Below are 18,607 nucleotides of genomic sequence, written 5' to 3' on the forward strand. Positions count from 1 at the left end.
TTCAATATTGGTATATATAGAAAGAGCTTGATAAGCTAAGAAAGAATCTTAAATTTTTAAAATCCAATTAAAATCAAAGAAATTATGACTTTTTATGCCCTGCATATTTGGATATTTTCCCCTCTTTAAGACCATATGCGTTTTGTCACATTTTTTACAGTACTTTTTCAGTAAAAATGTTATATCTTTGTTAAAACAGAAGATTAAGCAATGAAATTTACCTTATAAGTGTATTTTTGTGCAAGGAATCTGAATATGCTACTAAAAATCTCCAGAAATGAATGGTTTCCAAATATTCTGCAGTAAATTCACATAAATATGCTGCGATTGCTTAAAAATGCCACGTATTCATTAAAAGAAAAGTAGTTAGAGAACTCAGTTTAGTTGTAATGCATTTTATGTGCCAAAAACTGAAATCGAAATTTAGGATTGGTTAAAAATGAATATATTGCAATATTTCTTTGGTATTATTGTAGATTAATACCTTCTGTTACCCCTCCCCATCTGACCACTTCTCCAAAATATAATTCTACCTTTTATAGAAAATTGCATGTGAACAACTTGAAAAACTTTAATAAAAGATAAACAAAAATTATTTTATTTTTTAATGTAAAATGATTTCCCATTTTGAATCATTTGAGCACTTTAGGGCAGTTACCCCTCCCCCTTTTTCCTATGATAGATAAATCCTGGGTGTTTGTTTTTTTTTCTAAAAGGCAATTATGCATGGTTTTAAGAGGGTCTTTGTGCAATTATGAGAAGGTAGGGAGGTTGCCACTCTGACTTTGGGTTAATGATAGGGCTATGGAAAATTATGTGTGAACATCCTGAAACAAAACAAAACAAAAACAATTTTAGAATTTAGAGTGGGGGTTGGTTTCACATAAATGTAAAATAATTCACCATTTCAAGACGATTTAGGACAGTTGACCAATTTATTTATTTTTTTTTTGGGGGGGGGGGTAATCATGTGCACTTTTCTTCAAACGTTTTTATGCTTTTTTTACGTCTATATGAGCTCACAGGGGACGTTTGTTTAGTGGGGAGCTCTGCCACTTGTACTTAGCGTTGTTATTATTATTGTTAAGGCTATAGGTTTTAGGAGGAGGCTTGCCACTCGTACTAGTAATACACACGGACGAAAAAACACTTTGGATATGTATACTGAACAACGGCAAACACACCTACCTACATCCACCTACAGGAACAACCTCAGCCATAGATCTAACACTTAGCACTCCGACAATTTACATGGACTTTAATTGGGATATCCATGAAGAACAGTGTGGTAGTGACCACTATCCAATTATCATCAAAACAAACAATCCCACAATAGAAAACGGAGCACCAAAATGGCAACTAAAGAGAGCTGACTGGTCCACATTCAGGAATCTCTGCCAAACACAAATAATGAAATACTTCAGGAACCTGACCCAGTAGCAATGTTCACTCAAAGGTTAGTAAAAATAGCAGAGGAAACAATCCTCAAAACTTGAAAGAAAAACAGCATAAACCATGGTTCACAAAAGAATGTAAAGAAAGGGAAAAAAGCCCTAAAAAAATTCAGAATAAATCCATCCACAACAAATTTAGAAATTTACCGCCAAGCCCGTGCAAAAGCACGACAAATAACCAAAAAAGCCAAACGGGAAACATGGTAAGATTATGTATCTAAGTAGTAATATACACGGACGAAAAAACGCTTTGGATAATCAGATTTCAAGGTAGTTCAACTAAAATAGCCATATTTTTTTAAACCAAAGCACTTCAAGTCTTCAAATTACTACTGTTTTGTTCGGAAATGAATATACTTTCAAATGGATTAATAAATATGAATGTACATTATATATTTTAAGAGTTTTGAGCAAATAAAGTGATAAAAATGTGAACGTCATAAAATGGCGTTTTCGGTAAGGTTTTGTAATGACCCCCCCCTGTTTTCTAAAGGTCCGTACCGTGATTGTATGAAGAATTTCGTCATGAAATTTGGGAATCAATAAGAGGTGTTAATCTTAATACTGTCAAGTGTCTGAAATATTTTTGACCATTTCTTTTTTTGTCGTGTTAAAAATAAGACTTTAATATGCCGAGTATCGAACATTTTGAAAAAAAAATTCTTCGGACACCCAGTAGTAAGTAAATCAATCTTTTTACTATCTTTATCAATTAAAAGTATTATTTTATGTTGAGTAGGACCGCGGTAATTGATAATTTAAAAGGACCTACCCGAAAAAAAAAATTGTTTCTATTTCTTGAATTTGGTCAAATGAAGTTAATATTACTAGAAGCAGCAGCAGCTACAGCCTGTAGAATCAGCCATGGCACAGTGTATAAACAAACACGCGTTCTTTAATTTTTATTCAAGAACGAATTAAGAAAAACAAAATGAAACATAATGAAAATAATTAAGAAAAACAAAATGAAACAAAATGAAAACATAATGAAATATGAATATGTTCTTATGTTTAATTAGAGCTATTTTGTTATCAGAATAACATTAGTTTAGAACTATTCGGTTTTCAGAATGTATAATAACAACAATCCCAACCAATTCGGCATTATGAATCTGTTGCAATTTCTCACATTTTTCGTCAAATTTAAAAACATGGTTAAAAAAAACAAAATAAACTTTTGTAGATATATAGCTTGCATGCACTTTTATTCTTTAAATTAGTTTTGAACAGCGAATTAAAACAATGTTTTACTGCGAACAGCCACAAATGTTTTTTTTCAAAATCAAATTACCGATGTAATGTATTGGAAAATTAAAAATGGCGCCCGGCCCGACTCTCTTTGACACGGTAAGTTTGAGAAAAGGAGTTAAAAATTTGAAAAAAAAAAAAAAAACTATACAAAATACTGTTAAAAACTCACCGAATATATGTCAGCCTATGTCACGGTAACATATATTGAGCGAGTTTCTAGCAGTATTTTGTCTACTTTTTTATTTTTAACTCTTTTCCCCAAACTTACCGTTTCAAGAGAGTCGGGCAGTGGGCGCCATTTAAAATTTTCCAAAACCTTGGTAAACACTGTTTTCAAGCTGAATAAACATGTTACATTAAATAAAAACACTAAAAAATTATCCAGTTAGGTAGAAAAGTAACTTGCTTTTGATAACATTTATTTGTTATATATTTGTTTTTTTGACAACTTTTTCGAATCTATGTGTATAGTAATACAAACCCTAAAAATCTATATCAATATTCTTGAAATTTTAAAAGCAGTTAGAAAACACATCAAACTACAATTAGGAAGCTTTTTATTTTGTTAATTTTTTTTTCTACTTATTAAGCGAAAGATATTTTTACAACCTGCTCCAGCGTAGTATAAACGGCCTATGGAATTAACACCTTCAACCTCGAAAATAGAAATCAACAAATTTATGGAATTTTCTTTGAAATTTCGCAACGCAAGTTTCTTATTAAATTAAAACTAAATATATAATATAAAGCCAATAATTATGAACCGCTAACAGTAAATATGAGTGATGAATGCTCTCTTTGAAAAAAAAGCTCTCTTAACTTCACCTCTAATCCAAATTATGTGTGGCAAGTCTCCTCCCTAAAACACTCTTTAACCCTAACAATAACACTAAGTTCGAGTGGCAAGCCCCTCTCCCCCTCCAACAAAATACCTCTGTAAGCCACATACAAGCATCTAAAACAAACAAACAAAAAATAGATCCTTCCTTAAAGAAAATACACATAAAAATAAATTGGTTAACTGTCCTAAAATGCTAGAATGGCCAGGAAATGGTAAATTATTTTACATTAAATTTTTGTGAAACTAACCGCTCCCCCCTCTAATATTGTTTTTGTTAGCTTTGTCTCTGTCAAGTTTTCAGTATGTTCACACATAATTTTCCTTAGCCCTACAATTAATTCAAAGTCCGAATGGCAACCCTCCACATATTCTCATTGCATAGAAACCCTCTTAAAACTACACATAATCATCTTAAAAAAAAAAAAAAGCATGCATATTTTCCCATAGAAAAAAAAAACAGTTAACTGCCCTAAAATGCTAGAATGATCTGTAATAGGAAATTATTTTACATTCAATTCTAAAATAATTTGTTTATCTTTCATTAAAGTTTTTTATGGCATTTTATACATAATTTCCTAAAAAGGTAGAATCACATTTTGGAGGGGTGGTCAGAAGGAGTTGAGTGGGGTTAAACAGAAGGTGTTAATCTACAATAATACCAAAGAAATATTGCAATATATTCATTTTTAAATGGTCTTATGTTTAGATTTAAGTTTTTTGTACATAAAGCACATTACAATTCAACTTTGAGTTCTCCAACTTCTTTTCTGTTTATGGATACATGGCATTTTTAAGGAATTGCTGCATATTTATGCACATTTACTGCAGATTATTTGGAAACCATAAACTTTGGGAGATTTTCAGTTGCATATTCTGATTCCTTGTACAAAAATACACTTATACAGTAAATTTCATTTTTTAGTCTTGTGTTTTAACAAAGATATGACATTTTTACTGAAAAAGTAGTGTAAAAAATGTGACGAAACGCATATGGTCTTAAAGAGGGGAAAATATCCAAACGTGTGAGGCACAAAAATAGCCATAACTTCCTTAATTGTAATCAGATTTTAAAAATTTAAAAAGATTCTTTCTTAGCTCATCAAGCTCTTTCTATGCATACCAATATTGAAATATTTCAATTTTTTCATGTGTATTGCTACTCGTACTTAGGATTAGACATAGAATTAAGCGTTTTTTTTTTTTGTTTGTTTTTTTTTAAGAGGGTATTTGATACCCATACTGATTGCAGGACAAAGTTTTCTCTTACCTAAACAAGCCTTTCCAGAGTTATAAAGCATTTTTATTTTCATTGGAGAAATTCCAATAGCAGAGAAACACTCATTGATATTTGTCTTCTGTTTCCGTTAAAGTACTTGCATCAAGCTCTTGTATTTCCTCATCCGATACATGCCTTTGTTTTTCATTATCAAGAAGTTTGCCGATTCATATTCGGCAATTAGGGCAGAGTTTCTTGTCTGGGATGCCTTTGCTTTATCTGCCAACTTCAAAGAAATTGCTTTCAAACTGCCTTTAATTTGCTTATGATTTTTAAATGGATTGCAACAGCTCTTTTCAAGCCCCTCATACTCAGTTAACAAGGTCTGATTGTGATGGTTACAGATAGTATTTTATCCTCATCAAGTCCTGTCCTATAGGCAATAAGCTTTACATCCATTGCATCCAAATGATCCACTGAAATTAATCCAACCTGTTTATCATGGAATAAATTAGTACTTGCTTCAACTGTTAGTTCAGTACAAATAGAACAATTCATCTTTATCTGAAAAAACAAAAACAAAAAAAACTACAATTATTCTGTGTGCTAGTAAAAAAAATCCAAGTAGGAAAATGCCACCTTTCTCTTTGGATACTGGAGGAAAAGTGACTAATATTTTAGGTGCCACAGACAAGTTCCAGTCTTGGTCAAAGGAGGGTCATTCAAAGTTCACGGGTGGCCTAATTCTAAATTAATACCTATCAGATCTTCTGTTTAAACAATAGTCTACAAAAAATTTAATGTAACTTCATACTTAGTGTTTTAAACTATTGAAAAATACATTTTATTATAACTTTCTTCTAAATAATTAAAAAAAAAAAAAGGTTTTAGTTTAATGAATTTTTTTTTTCACAAAAAAAATTTAATGCCATCTACAAAAACGCTAAAGTGTTGATCCTAATGTTTATTACTTGTTAAAGACAATCTATCCGTACTATACAAAATGCAATATCTGCAAAATATATTTAAATTATTTTGTTTTTAAATTAACAAAGATTATCTTATTGAATAGTTTAAGAAATTATTTAACACAATATGAACATTTGAGAAGTTTGGGAGCATTAGGATGATTGTCTTTATCAATCTTTCACTGAATTACCGCACATACATAGAAAAAAAAAAAAGAATCTTTGCAGGGTCATATCTTCTAAAGTAGGATAGAAACCCTCACAACTTTTTGAGAACTTAAGCAGTCATAGTAGGTGCTATAAAAAAATATGAAAATTGAAGAGGACATATTTTCTCTAGACTGACCATAAGCTACATAGGTAAAAAATTGATGATTTGGGGGACATGCTTTTGGGTGAGCAAAATTTTATTTTCTACCAGGTATGGGGTTAAAATAATTAAATATTCAGATTCTACAGTCCCTAAATGCCCTTCCTACGAAATTTCAGAAATATTGAATGTGTGAAAGTATTTTTTTAAAAATTTTATAAAACACTGAAATTTCATGACGTTTCGTGGCATAAATTTAGAAGCAAAATATGCAAATTTTACACCCCCCTCCTAAAATCCAAACAGTAAGGTTTTGGACCAAATAATTGGTAAATTATGCTAACTCATGAAGGGTAATATTTGTGCCAAATTTCAAGTAATTCGGTGTCGGTGAGTGCAGATTTAAACTTTTTGCTGATGTTTTGACATGGAATGACCCTAAATAAAAGCAAATCAGAATCAATAACAAAGATTAAAAAAAAAACATAAAATTTCAATGTAATAATTGGTACCGGCTGTGACTTGTAGAAATTACAGATTGTCTCTAATTCTCCTCCACTCCTTCCTCTGCTTACTATCCAACAAGAAATGTGCTCCTCCCATATCCTTTTCTGCATACCAAGTCCCCACCCCACCTTACTCCCTACTGTAATGCTTCTTTCACTGCACCTGCTTTTCCTCTATTCCTTTGTAATTGAGTCAACTGTCACTTAAGTAAAATATTACAGTGCAACTATACTTGCAAAATTTTTGTTGATAACGTTGTCTCATCTTCTACTAAAACTTAGATTTGGAAAGTACCAACAAAAATGAGATGGTAGATTTATTTAGACATTACTGACAATTACAAAACAATTTTCAATAATGGTTAATCTCAGATTTTTGACAGAAGGGGCTCTGTAACTGAGAATAGTCAATAATTTAAATAGGTCTGTATTAATAAGCTTGTGTTTATCACATTTGTGTCCTATAATGAGAGAATATGGAATGATAGCAATAATTGCTTGAGAGAGTATTCATGACATTTTTCTGGTATATTTCATTTCGTTTTTATCTCATGGGATGTTCTCTATTTTGTTAAAGTAGCAATACACATGAAAAATTGAAATAGCTTAAAATATTTCAATATTGGTATCTATAGAAAGAGCTTGATGAGCTAAGAAAGAATCTTTTTAGATTTTTAAAATCCAATTAAAATTAAGGAAGTTATTACTATTTTTGTGCCTCACACGTTTGGATATTTTCCTCTCTTTAAGACCATATGCATTTGGTCACATTTTTTACACTATTTTTTCAGTAAAAATGCTATATCTTTGTTAAAACAGAAGATTAAGCAATGAAATTTACCATATAAGTGTATTTTTGTGCTAGGAATTAGAATATGCTACTGAAAATCTCCAAAAATTAATGGTTTCCAAATAATCTGTAGTAAATGCACATAAATATACTGCAATTCCCAAAAAATGACATGTATCCATTAAAAGAAAAGAAGTTAAAGAACTCAAAGCTGAATTGTAATGCATTATATGTACAAATCACTGAAATCTAGAGCTGTTTAAAAATGAATATATTGCAATATTTCTTTGGTATTATTGTAGATTAATATCTTCTGTTACGCCTCCCCATCTGACCACCTCTCCAAAATATGCGATTCTACCTTTATAGAAAATTGCATGTGAACAACTTGAAAAACTTTAATAAAAGATAAACAAAAATTATTTTAGAATTTAATGTAAAATGATTTCCCATTTTGAGCTATTTTAGTGTTTTAGGGCAATTAAACATTTTTTTTTTCTATTGGAGATAAATCCTGTGTGCCTTTTTTCTAAAAATGATTGTGTGGTTTTAAGAGGGTCTTTGTGCAATTATTAGAGGGTGGGGAGGTTGCCACTCTGACTTTAGATTAATTATAGAGCTAAGGAAAATTATGTGTGAACACCCTGGGGACTTGAAAGATAGAAACAAAACAAAAACAATTTTAGAATTTAGAGTGGGGATTAGTTTAACAAAATTTAATGTAAAATAATTCACCATTTCGAGACCATTCTAGCGTTTTAGGACAGTTGACTAATTTTTTTATGGGTGATAAATTGTGCACTTTTCTTTGAGGAAGGATTTTTTTTTAGACACTTATATGTTGCTTACCAAGGAACTTTGGTTAGGAGCTTGCCACTTAGTCTTATTGTTAGAGCTAAAGAAGGTTTTAAGAAGAGGAGGGTTAGAGGTAGGATTAAGGGAGTTTTTTTTTTTTTTTGTTTTCAGAAGGCGTTAGACTCCCATGTTTAGGTTAGTGGGTCATAATTATTGCCTTTTGAAAATGTTATGTCATAGATTTTGGACATTAAATCACTTTTAAATATGAAATTTATTTTTGTTTATTTGTTGTAATTCTTAAGGAGTGTGAAACTTAACAAGAATTACGACAAATAGACAAAAATGAATTTCATTTAAAACAAATGACGTCACTAACAGAAAACGTGACGTTTGGAAAACTTATTAAGTATTTTTGCCCACTTATTTAAATATCAAACATTTTTTACTCAAGTTAACAAATCATTCACAAATTTTTGATAAATTTGGTTTTTATTTTCAATTAAAGTTCTTGTGCGAGTGACACATTATTTCGTTAAACTTTCCAGTTTAAGACGTTTTTTTATTTCTCTACCTGGACTTCAGGTCAAGATCACAGTGTAGTATTCTGATGTTACACTTCACCTTTTCTGTCCTCTGTCAGTGAGGGAGAAATCCTTCATGACTGAGACAATTTTTGGGTTTGTTTCTATGCAGATTGACCCTTTTTGGGAAGCTGGATTTTCCTCACATTAACTGACCTAGTGTCTAACTGTCCTCGTGGGGAGGCAAGTAAATAGGAACTTAACTAGAAACTGAGCACCTCCTACAAATATTTAAATATTGATTTTGTATTTTTCATTTTATTTATATACTAGCATTTCAGCCCGGCGTTGCCCGGGTGTTTGGATGTGTATGTTGAGCATAAAAAAAGCAGGCAATGTTTTTAACTTTGACCCCTATTATGACCCCTTAACATTTATTGTTTTGGGCTAAAATCAAGTTATTAAGTTAGATCCATGTCCAAGGAACCTATATCTAAAATTTCAAGTGTTTAGACCCAAAATTGTTGGAGGAGTTTGGTAAAGTTCTCAAAGGTCAAATCATTGAACTTTGACCCTTTAACAGCCAAATTTCTGGCCGAAAACAGATCACAAAGATTTTCCCAAATCTCAGTACCCTGTATATCAAATTTCGAGTCTGTAGACTTAAAATCGACAGTTTTTGCATAGGGAAATGTACACACACACACACACAGACACGTTCACTTTTATAGATATATAAATGTGTGTGTGTGTGTGTGTAATTGGATAGATTGGTGTCCCTTCGATTATAATCCGCTGGAAAAAATTGTAAAAAAATATATATATTGGGGGGGGGGTACTGCTTGCACACGTAAAGCAAAAAAATCATTTCACTTTTTTTATTTATTTTTTTATTTTTTAAACAAAGCACTGTTTAATTCAGCGTTAAAAACTAAGAAGTGCACATGTTACATATTTGTTTTTCAATTTTTTTAAAATTTGACCAAAAATAACGCTGGATTGCTTTAAAATTATATATTTTGATAACCAACTAAATATGTAAGAACATTTTTTTTATATTCATATTTTCATTTTTTTAATTTTTAATTCATTCTGGAATAAAAAACAAAACAAAAAGTTTGTTTACAGTAAAGTATATAATATCAGCGAGAGTAGCTGCTGTTTCTACAGATCGTTTTTAGATACTTTTTAAAAATAGAGCGTTTTTTTTTGTTTTTTTTTTTTTTTTTCTAGTTATGATTTTAAATTGCTCCATACCACAAGATGAAGCCAGTTACATTTTTATTTTTAACAAATAAATGTAGTAAAAAGATTGATTTATTTAATAGTGGGTGTCCGAAGAAATTTTTTTTTTTTTTTTTTTTTTTTTTTTTTGTAATTTTCCAAACTCGTCATGTTGAATCTTTTTTTAACAATTTTAAAAAAAAATGAGCTGTCCAAAGAATTTCAGACAACCGAATCTATTAAAAGTAATATCTCTTCTAGTTAATTTCCAAATTTCATGACAAAATTCTTAAGAGAATCATGGTAAGACCATTTACAAATCAGGGGGAGGGGGGCATTATAAAATCTTACCGAAAACGCTGTTTTATGATGTTAACTATTTTAGCACTTTATTTGCTTAAAACTCTTAAAATATATAATGTAGATTATTATTTATTAATTTATTTGGAAGTATATTCAATTTCGAACAAAATAGTGCTATTTTGAGGACTGAAGTTGCTTTGGTTTTTAAAATATGACAATTTTAGTAGAACCTCGTGTAATCTGTAATTATTCAAAGCGTTTTATCATCCGTGTGTATTGCTAGTTAAAGTAATGGTAGCTACAAATCTCCAGGTACTGTTGTTGCATGTTGAAACTGCTTATGACCGTTTCTTTTAAGAAAAATGTCTTTTTGAAGAGATACAACGATGACCCATTATGTTCAATCAAGAAAAATATTTTATTAATTTTCATACCATTGATTAGAATTCATATTTTTGTACAATTTGATGAGATTTCAGAAAACAACTCCAAAATTAACTCTTTATACGTGGTGCATGTTTCCCCTTCTAAAAAAAACACATATGCTTTTATCGTTGAAATAGCTGATGTTTTGAGCAATAAGCCCTTTGGAATGAAAACCAAAATCTCAAGTGATGATTAACTGCAATCTATGATTGACTGCCAGTTTCATTGTTTTGACTTTGCTCAAGTTTTACTTTTTGATATCTTTATTTCTGCAGTTTTACGTAATTGTTTTATTTGAAAGTTGGTGATTATTGATTAAAACAAAACGTTATGCCAGTATCGTGAAATAGCATTGTTTAACCCTGACAGTTTCTAATCAGCTTGATTTAACTGCCAGTTTGATATCATTGTTTCTCTTTGTTATTGTTTTTATGCCTTGCTAATTATTCAGTTCAGTAATGCAAGTGAACATTTTTCTTTTTTCCATCCTCTTCATGTCTCCAGTCAATTCCTGCAGACACTCAAAGACTGATCTTTCAAGGAAGAGTTCTTCAAGATGAAAAATTATTACGTGACTACAGTAAGTGTTTTTATTTTATTCTACTCCATTTTAAATCAGTGCATGAAGAGTGTTAGTATGAAATTCTTAATATTCAGAAAATAAAAATGCAAGAATATAAAGTAAAACTTTAAGAACTTTGTAATTTTGATTACACAGACACCAAAAAATAAAGCAAAATAAATCTATAAAAAAATAAATAAAATATGAAAAGTGCAAAAAAATAAATCCACTTGATAGAACTTGTGAAACTGGTTTAGTTTGAAAAGAAGTGACGTGATTTAAGTTCAAAACCTCTGAATAATGAAAAAGAGGGCAAAGCTAATTAAGATTTTATGCCCCCCTCCCCTCTTCATCCAAATAAAACGATTACTACAGAGAAGTATCATGTTTTCTATGCCAGCTAGCTGATTAGCATACAAGGCTACGCTAAGTGAATTTCTTGTCATTTCCTAAAGAGACTGGAAATTAAAGTGTGTGTGTGTGTATATATATATATATATATAGTAATTGTCTGTATTTTTGAGATGAGGTGTTTTCATTGATTGAGATTGTCGGACTGACTTCCTCATCTTGGTTGTTATTGTCACAGCGTTTTGGCCGTTTTGCCCTCCGGCCTTTGTCAGGTGTTTTGTATCGAACTGAGGAACCGTTTGTTAGGAGTCTCAAACCCAACCCTTTATTATTATTACGGGGGTACCGTGTTCGGACTCCAGCTAGGCTTTGGGACATAGTTGCTGATTCTCTGTTTTTGAGTGTTACTTTTTTCGCTGCCTTCGTTCAGGATTGAACTCAGCACCTTTGGGTAACTGTAAACTTTGATACAACGTCTAGGACCACTCGGCCATATGTCACTATATATATATATACATATATATAGATGTTTTTATTTGTTTTTGTTAGCGATACTTTCTTGAATGAATTCAAGTATTTATACGAATTCATTCAAGAAAGTATCGCTAACAAAAACAAATAAAAACATCTACGTAAAAACGCGATACATTTAGTAATCAGGCGAGGCAGCCGCGTGGTAGAGATTTAGACTTCTTATCATGGGGTCCCGATTTCGAGTCTCGCTAGATTCAGCCACTCTGAGTCGTAGACGACGAAGCACGTGTCAGTGGATAATTATATTTTAAAAATTATATATATATATATATATATATATATATAGAATGTGTAGAAGGTGGTACAATGCAGAGGTAATGGAAAGGCACAAACTGAAGCCGTTACCTCTGCATTGTACCGCCTTCTACACATTCTGGCCCTGTCGGTGGAGTATTAGAATACACTGACTGCCCCCCTGCAGAGGGTAAAAGTCCCTCAATGGGGCCAACTGTTGGCCGTGGGTGGCGACCCGTGACACCTTGGAACGGAATCCTGGTGATTGAAGGTCTTGGAGGACAAGTTTATAAGCCTCCTCTTCCCAACACATCACTTTGGCCCTTAACTCGGTTAGACAGGTGGTAGGAGGGTCCGATCCAATCAATCGGCTGGTCAGGTCAAGCTATATGTCTACTATCAATGGTTTGGACTAAACTGGGAATTTTAGGATTAATAAAAGAAATCCTCTCAAATAAAACCATAAAAACCAACAAAACTTCACCCCAAAGTAGATGTTTGAAAGCGCTGGGCAAGGATCAATCAGCAGAAAGTGTAGAACCAAATCCAGACATGGCTTCAATCACAACTTTTTTCACGCTAGATTTGGGTAGTGAAAATTGGGTAACGACAGATTCTCAGTATTTCTTACTTGACTGAGTATACTGCCTGTCTAACCCTGACTCTGTCAAGGCGAATGGGTTTCCCCCTTGACAAGTCCCAATATCGGGCTCCGAGGTGGGTGAGGAACACAGGCAATGAAACGTTTATCCGTAATTATGTCAAAACAAAACAAAAAACACAAGTGTGCTTTATCAGACTCAGAAAGTGAGGAAAACGTAGTCTTTCCTAAATACTATGTAATAGAATCGCTAGATGAAACACCGATGACAAAATTATCCCCTTTTCTTATCGAAAAAGTGCTAAGCAGGAAAATAAACCCAAAAATGATTTTAAAAAAAACAAGAGATGGTAACCTATTAATTGAAAGTGAGACAATAAACCAAAGCTTAAATTGAAAAAACATGGAAACTTTCCATAATATTAACATTGAAGTCACCCCACCCAATAAACTAAATCAACCCAAAGGAGTTATACAAAGCCAGGAACTATCACGTGCTTCACCAGAAGAAATCCAGAACGAACTAAGCAAACAAGGAGTCATTGACTGTAAAAGAATCTATATAAAGAAAAACTCAGAGAAAATACCAACCCATACTTATATTATCACATTTAAAAAATTCCAAAAATTCCATCTAAAATTAAAATTGGCTACACCATAGAACCAGTTGAAATGTACATCCCAGATCCTCTGAGATGTTTCAACTGTCAAAAATTCGGTCACCATAGAGATGCATGCAGAGGTCATCCCACGTGCGCTAAATGTGACTCTAAAGAAGTAAGTCACAATGAACAAGAATGTCGGGAGTCCAAATGTACAAACTGCCAAAGCAAGCACCCTGCCTATTCCAAAAACTGAACGACGGAAAATTGAAAATGAAATCCTAGGCACAAAGAATAAATGTAATATTTCTTACCTAGAAGCGAAAACAATAGTGTAAGGAGTTATAAAAAACAAAACTTATGCAAAAATTACAGAAAAAACAAATCCCACCAACCAGCCTGATAAATACGAAAAACTAATTGAAAAACTGGTACAGCTAGAATCGAACTGCTTAACTTTCAAAAAAACTTAAAAATACAACACTCTCAAAAGCTGGAAAAATTAAAGCAAGAAACCAAAAAAGAACTCAAAGTATTTGTCTCCTCCCAAACCTCCGCCCTTAAAGGCCAAGGTCTCCAAGAACAAACTTTCTCAAAACCAACCAATAAAACAAAAATCAGAAAATTTGACAGAACCTGATGAAATGGAGACTTCCTATCTAACACCATCAAAACAAAAGAAAAACCAAAAAAAAAAAACGGTTATAAGGTTCCGTTTAAACTCCAGATCTAGAACCCCAATCCCTAAAAATCAAACTGAATCTGAAGATGAAATGGAAACAGAATACCCAAACCAACAAACAGAAACATTAAATCAAGAAACCCCCCCTCGATCACGATCAAAACAAAACGAACATAAAGTCCCATACTAATTCCAGTTCCAGATCCCCAAACAAAAGAAGCGAAATAAAAGACCAAACAGAAGACAAGCCAAAAACAATGGAACATCAGAGGGACAAAAGCAAGCCTACACTCCCAAATAAATAAAAATGGCAGAACAAAATAAAACTAGGAACATAGCAGCTCTACAATGGAACTGTAGAGGATTGAAGCCAGACTATGAAAAACTACTGCAATTAATCAAAGAATACAATCTGAATATCATATGTTTACAAGAAACTCTACTGAAAGAAAATTCCAAACTATCCTTTAAAAACTATGAAATATACAATAAAATCAACCTTTCACACATAGACTGTAGACCAATAGGCAGTACAACCATTATGGTAAAAAAAAAAAGCAATACCCCACGAGAAACTCGACCTAAATACAGAATTTCAAGCCATAGCAGTAAGAGCTACCTTACACCAAACTCTCACAATTTGCTCGATCTACATTCCACCAAAATATAAACTAGGGAAAACTCAAATAGACAGATTAATTGAACAGCTCCCTCCACCATTCCTAATCCTGGGGGACTTTAATGCACACAGCCATCTTTGGGGAGACAGATAACCAAACCACAACGGAAAAATAATAGAAGTCATACTAGAAACTACAGACATATGTATACTGAACAACGGCAAACACACCTACCTACATCCACCTACAGGAACAACCTCAGCCATAGATCTAACACTTAGCACTCCGACAATTTACATGGACTTTAATTGGGATATCCATGAAGAACAGTGTGGTAGTGACCACTATCCAATTATCATCAAAACAAACAATCCCACAATAGAAAACGGAGCACCAAAATGGCAACTAAAGAGAGCTGACTGGTCCACATTCAGGAATCTCTGCCAAACACAAATAATGAAATACTTCAGGAACCTGACCCAGTAGCAATGTTCACTCAAAGGTTAGTAAAAATAGCAGAGGAAACAATCCTCAAAACTTGAAAGAAAAACAGCATAAACCATGGTTCACAAAAGAATGTAAAGAAAGGGAAAAAAGCCCTAAAAAAATTCAGAATAAATCCATCCACAACAAATTTAGAAATTTACCGCCAAGCCCGTGCAAAAGCACGACAAATAACCAAAAAAGCCAAACGGGAAACATGGTAAGATTATGTATCTAAGTAGTAATATACACGGACGAAAAAACGCTTTGGATAATCAGATTTCAAGGTAGTTCAACTAAAATAGCCATATTTTTTTAAACCAAAGCACTTCAAGTCTTCAAATTACTACTGTTTTGTTCGGAAATGAATATACTTTCAAATGGATTAATAAATATGAATGTACATTATATATTTTAAGAGTTTTGAGCAAATAAAGTGATAAAAATGTGAACGTCATAAAATGGCGTTTTCGGTAAGGTTTTGTAATGACCCCCCCCTGTTTTCTAAAGGTCCGTACCGTGATTGTATGAAGAATTTCGTCATGAAATTTGGGAATCAATAAGAGGTGTTAATCTTAATACTGTCAAGTGTCTGAAATATTTTTGACCATTTCTTTTTTTGTCGTGTTAAAAATAAGACTTTAATATGCCGAGTATCGAACATTTTGAAAAAAAAATTCTTCGGACACCCAGTAGTAAGTAAATCAATCTTTTTACTATCTTTATCAATTAAAAGTATTATTTTATGTTGAGTAGGACCGCGGTAATTGATAATTTAAAAGGACCTACCCGAAAAAAAAAATTGTTTCTATTTCTTGAATTTGGTCAAATGAAGTTAATATTACTAGAAGCAGCAGCAGCTACAGCCTGTAGAATCAGCCATGGCACAGTGTATAAACAAACACGCGTTCTTTAATTTTTATTCAAGAACGAATTAAGAAAAACAAAATGAAACATAATGAAAATAATTAAGAAAAACAAAATGAAACAAAATGAAAACATAATGAAATATGAATATGTTCTTATGTTTAATTAGAGCTATTTTGTTATCAGAATAACATTAGTTTAGAACTATTCGGTTTTCAGAATGTATAACAACAATCCCAACCAATTCGGCATTATGAATCTGTTGCAATTTCTCACATTTTTCGTCAAATTTAAAAACATGGTTAAAAAAAACAAAATAAACTTTTGTAGATATATAGCTTGCATGCACTTTTATTCTTTAAATTAGTTTTGAACAGCAAATTAAAACAATGTTTTACTGCGAACAGCCACAAATGTTTTTTTTTCAAAATCAAAATAAGTATCAAAATCTCGTTTATACATAGATTCAAAAAAGTTGTCAAAAAACAAATATATAACAAATAAATGTTATCAAAGGCAAGATAAGTTACTTTTCTACCTAACTGGATAATTTTCTAGTGTTTTTATTTAATGTAACATGTTTATTCAGCTCGAAAAACGTACAGTGTTTACCGATGTATTGGAAAATTAAAAATGGCGCCCGGCCCGACTCTCTTTGACACGGTAAGTTTGAGAAAAGGAGTTAAAAATTTGAAAAAAAAAAAAAACTATACAAAATACTGTTAAAAACTCACCGAATATATGTCAGCCTATGTCACGGTAACATATATTGAGTGAGTTTCTAGCAGTATTTTGTCTACTTTTTTATTTTTAACTCTTTTCCCCAAACTTACCGTTTCAAGAGAGTCGGGCGGCGGGCGCCATTTAAAATTTTCCAAAACCTTGGTAAACACTGTTTTCAAGCTGAATAAACATGTTACATTAAATAAAAACACTAAAAAGTTATCCAGTTAGGTAGAAAAGTAACTTGCTTTTGATAACATTTATTTGTTATATATTTGATTTTTTGACAATTTTTTCGAATCTATGTGTATAGTAATACAAACCCTCAAAATCTATATCAATATTCTTGAAATTTTAAAAGCAGTTAGAAAACACATCAAACTACAATTAGGAAGCTTTTTATTTTGTTAATTTTTTTTTTCTACTTATTAAGCGAAAGATATTTTTACAACCTGCTCCAGCGTAGTATAAACGGCCTATGGAATTAACACCTTCAACCTCGAAAATAGAAATCAACAAATTTATGGAATTTTCTTTGAAATTTCGCAACGCAGTTTCTTATTAAATTAAAACTAAATATATAATATAAAGCCAATAATTATGAACCGCTAACAGTAAATATGAGTGATGAACGCTCTCTTTGAAAAAAAGCTCTCTTAACTTCACCTCTAATCCAAATTATGTGTGGCAAGTCTCCTCCTAAAACACTCTTTAACCCTAACAATAACACTAAGTTCGAGTGGCAAGCCCCCCTCCCCCTCCAACAAAATACCTCTGTAAGCCACATACAAGCATCTAAAACAAACAAACAAAAAATAGATCCTTCCTTAAAGAAAATACACATAAAAATAAATTGGTTAACTGTCCTAAAATGCTAGAATGGCCAGGAAATGGTAAATTATTTTACATAAAATTTTTGATGAAACTAACCGCTCCCCCCTCTAATATTGTTTTTGTTAGCTTTGTCTCTGTCAAGTTTTCAGTATGTTCACACATAATTTTCCTTAGCCCTACAATTAATTCAAAGTCCGAATGGCAACCCTCCACATATTCTCATTGCATAGAAACCCTCTTAAAACTACACATAATCATCTTTAAAAAAAAAAGGAAAAGCATGCATATTTTCCCATAGAAAAAAAACAGTTAACTGCCCTAAAATGCTAGAATGATCTGTAATAGGAAATTATTTTACATTCAATTCTAAAATAATTTGTTTATCTTTCATTAAAGTTTTTCATGGCATTTTATACATAACTTCCTAAAAAGGTAGAATCACATTTTGGAGGGGTGGTCAGAAGGAGTTGAGTGGGGTTAAACAGAAGGTGTTAATCTACAATAATACCAAAGAAATATTGCAATATATTCATTTTTAAATGGTCTTATGTTTAGATTTAAGTTTTTTGTACATAAAGCACATTACAATTCAACTTTGAGTTCTCCAACTTCTTTTCTGTTTATGGATACATGGCATTTTTAAGGAATTGCTGCATATTTATGCACATTTACTGCAGATTATTTGGAAACCATAAACTTTGGGAGATTTTCAGTTGCATATTCTGATTCCTTGTACAAAAATACACTTATACAGTAAATTTCATTTTTTAGTCTTGTGTTTTAACAAAGATATGACATTTTTACTGAAAAAGTAGTGTAAAAAATGTGACGAAACGCATATGGTCTTAAAGAGGGGAAAATATCCAAACGTGTGAGGCACAAAAATAGCCATAACTTCCTTAATTG

General features: G+C 31.9%; 1 protein-coding gene across 4 annotated transcripts in view; it reads left to right on the plus strand.

Annotated features, from left to right (window-relative positions):
• LOC145241490 (large proline-rich protein BAG6-like) overlaps positions 1–18,607 on the plus strand; it is a 322,214-nt gene that overhangs the window by 120,456 nt on the left and 183,151 nt on the right. For all 4 annotated transcript variants that reach the window (XM_080104490.1, XM_080104489.1, XM_080104493.1 and 1 more), the window contains exon 4: positions 11,113–11,188. In XM_080104490.1, the coding sequence (XP_079960616.1) occupies positions 11,113–11,188 (76 nt within the window). The remainder of the gene's footprint in view (positions 1–11,112; positions 11,189–18,607) is intronic.

Source organism: Euprymna scolopes, chromosome 20 (assembly GCF_053919585.1).
Source record: "Euprymna scolopes isolate OS-2025 chromosome 20, ASM5391958v1, whole genome shotgun sequence".
Taxonomy (NCBI): Eukaryota; Metazoa; Mollusca; class Cephalopoda; order Sepiida; family Sepiolidae; genus Euprymna; species Euprymna scolopes.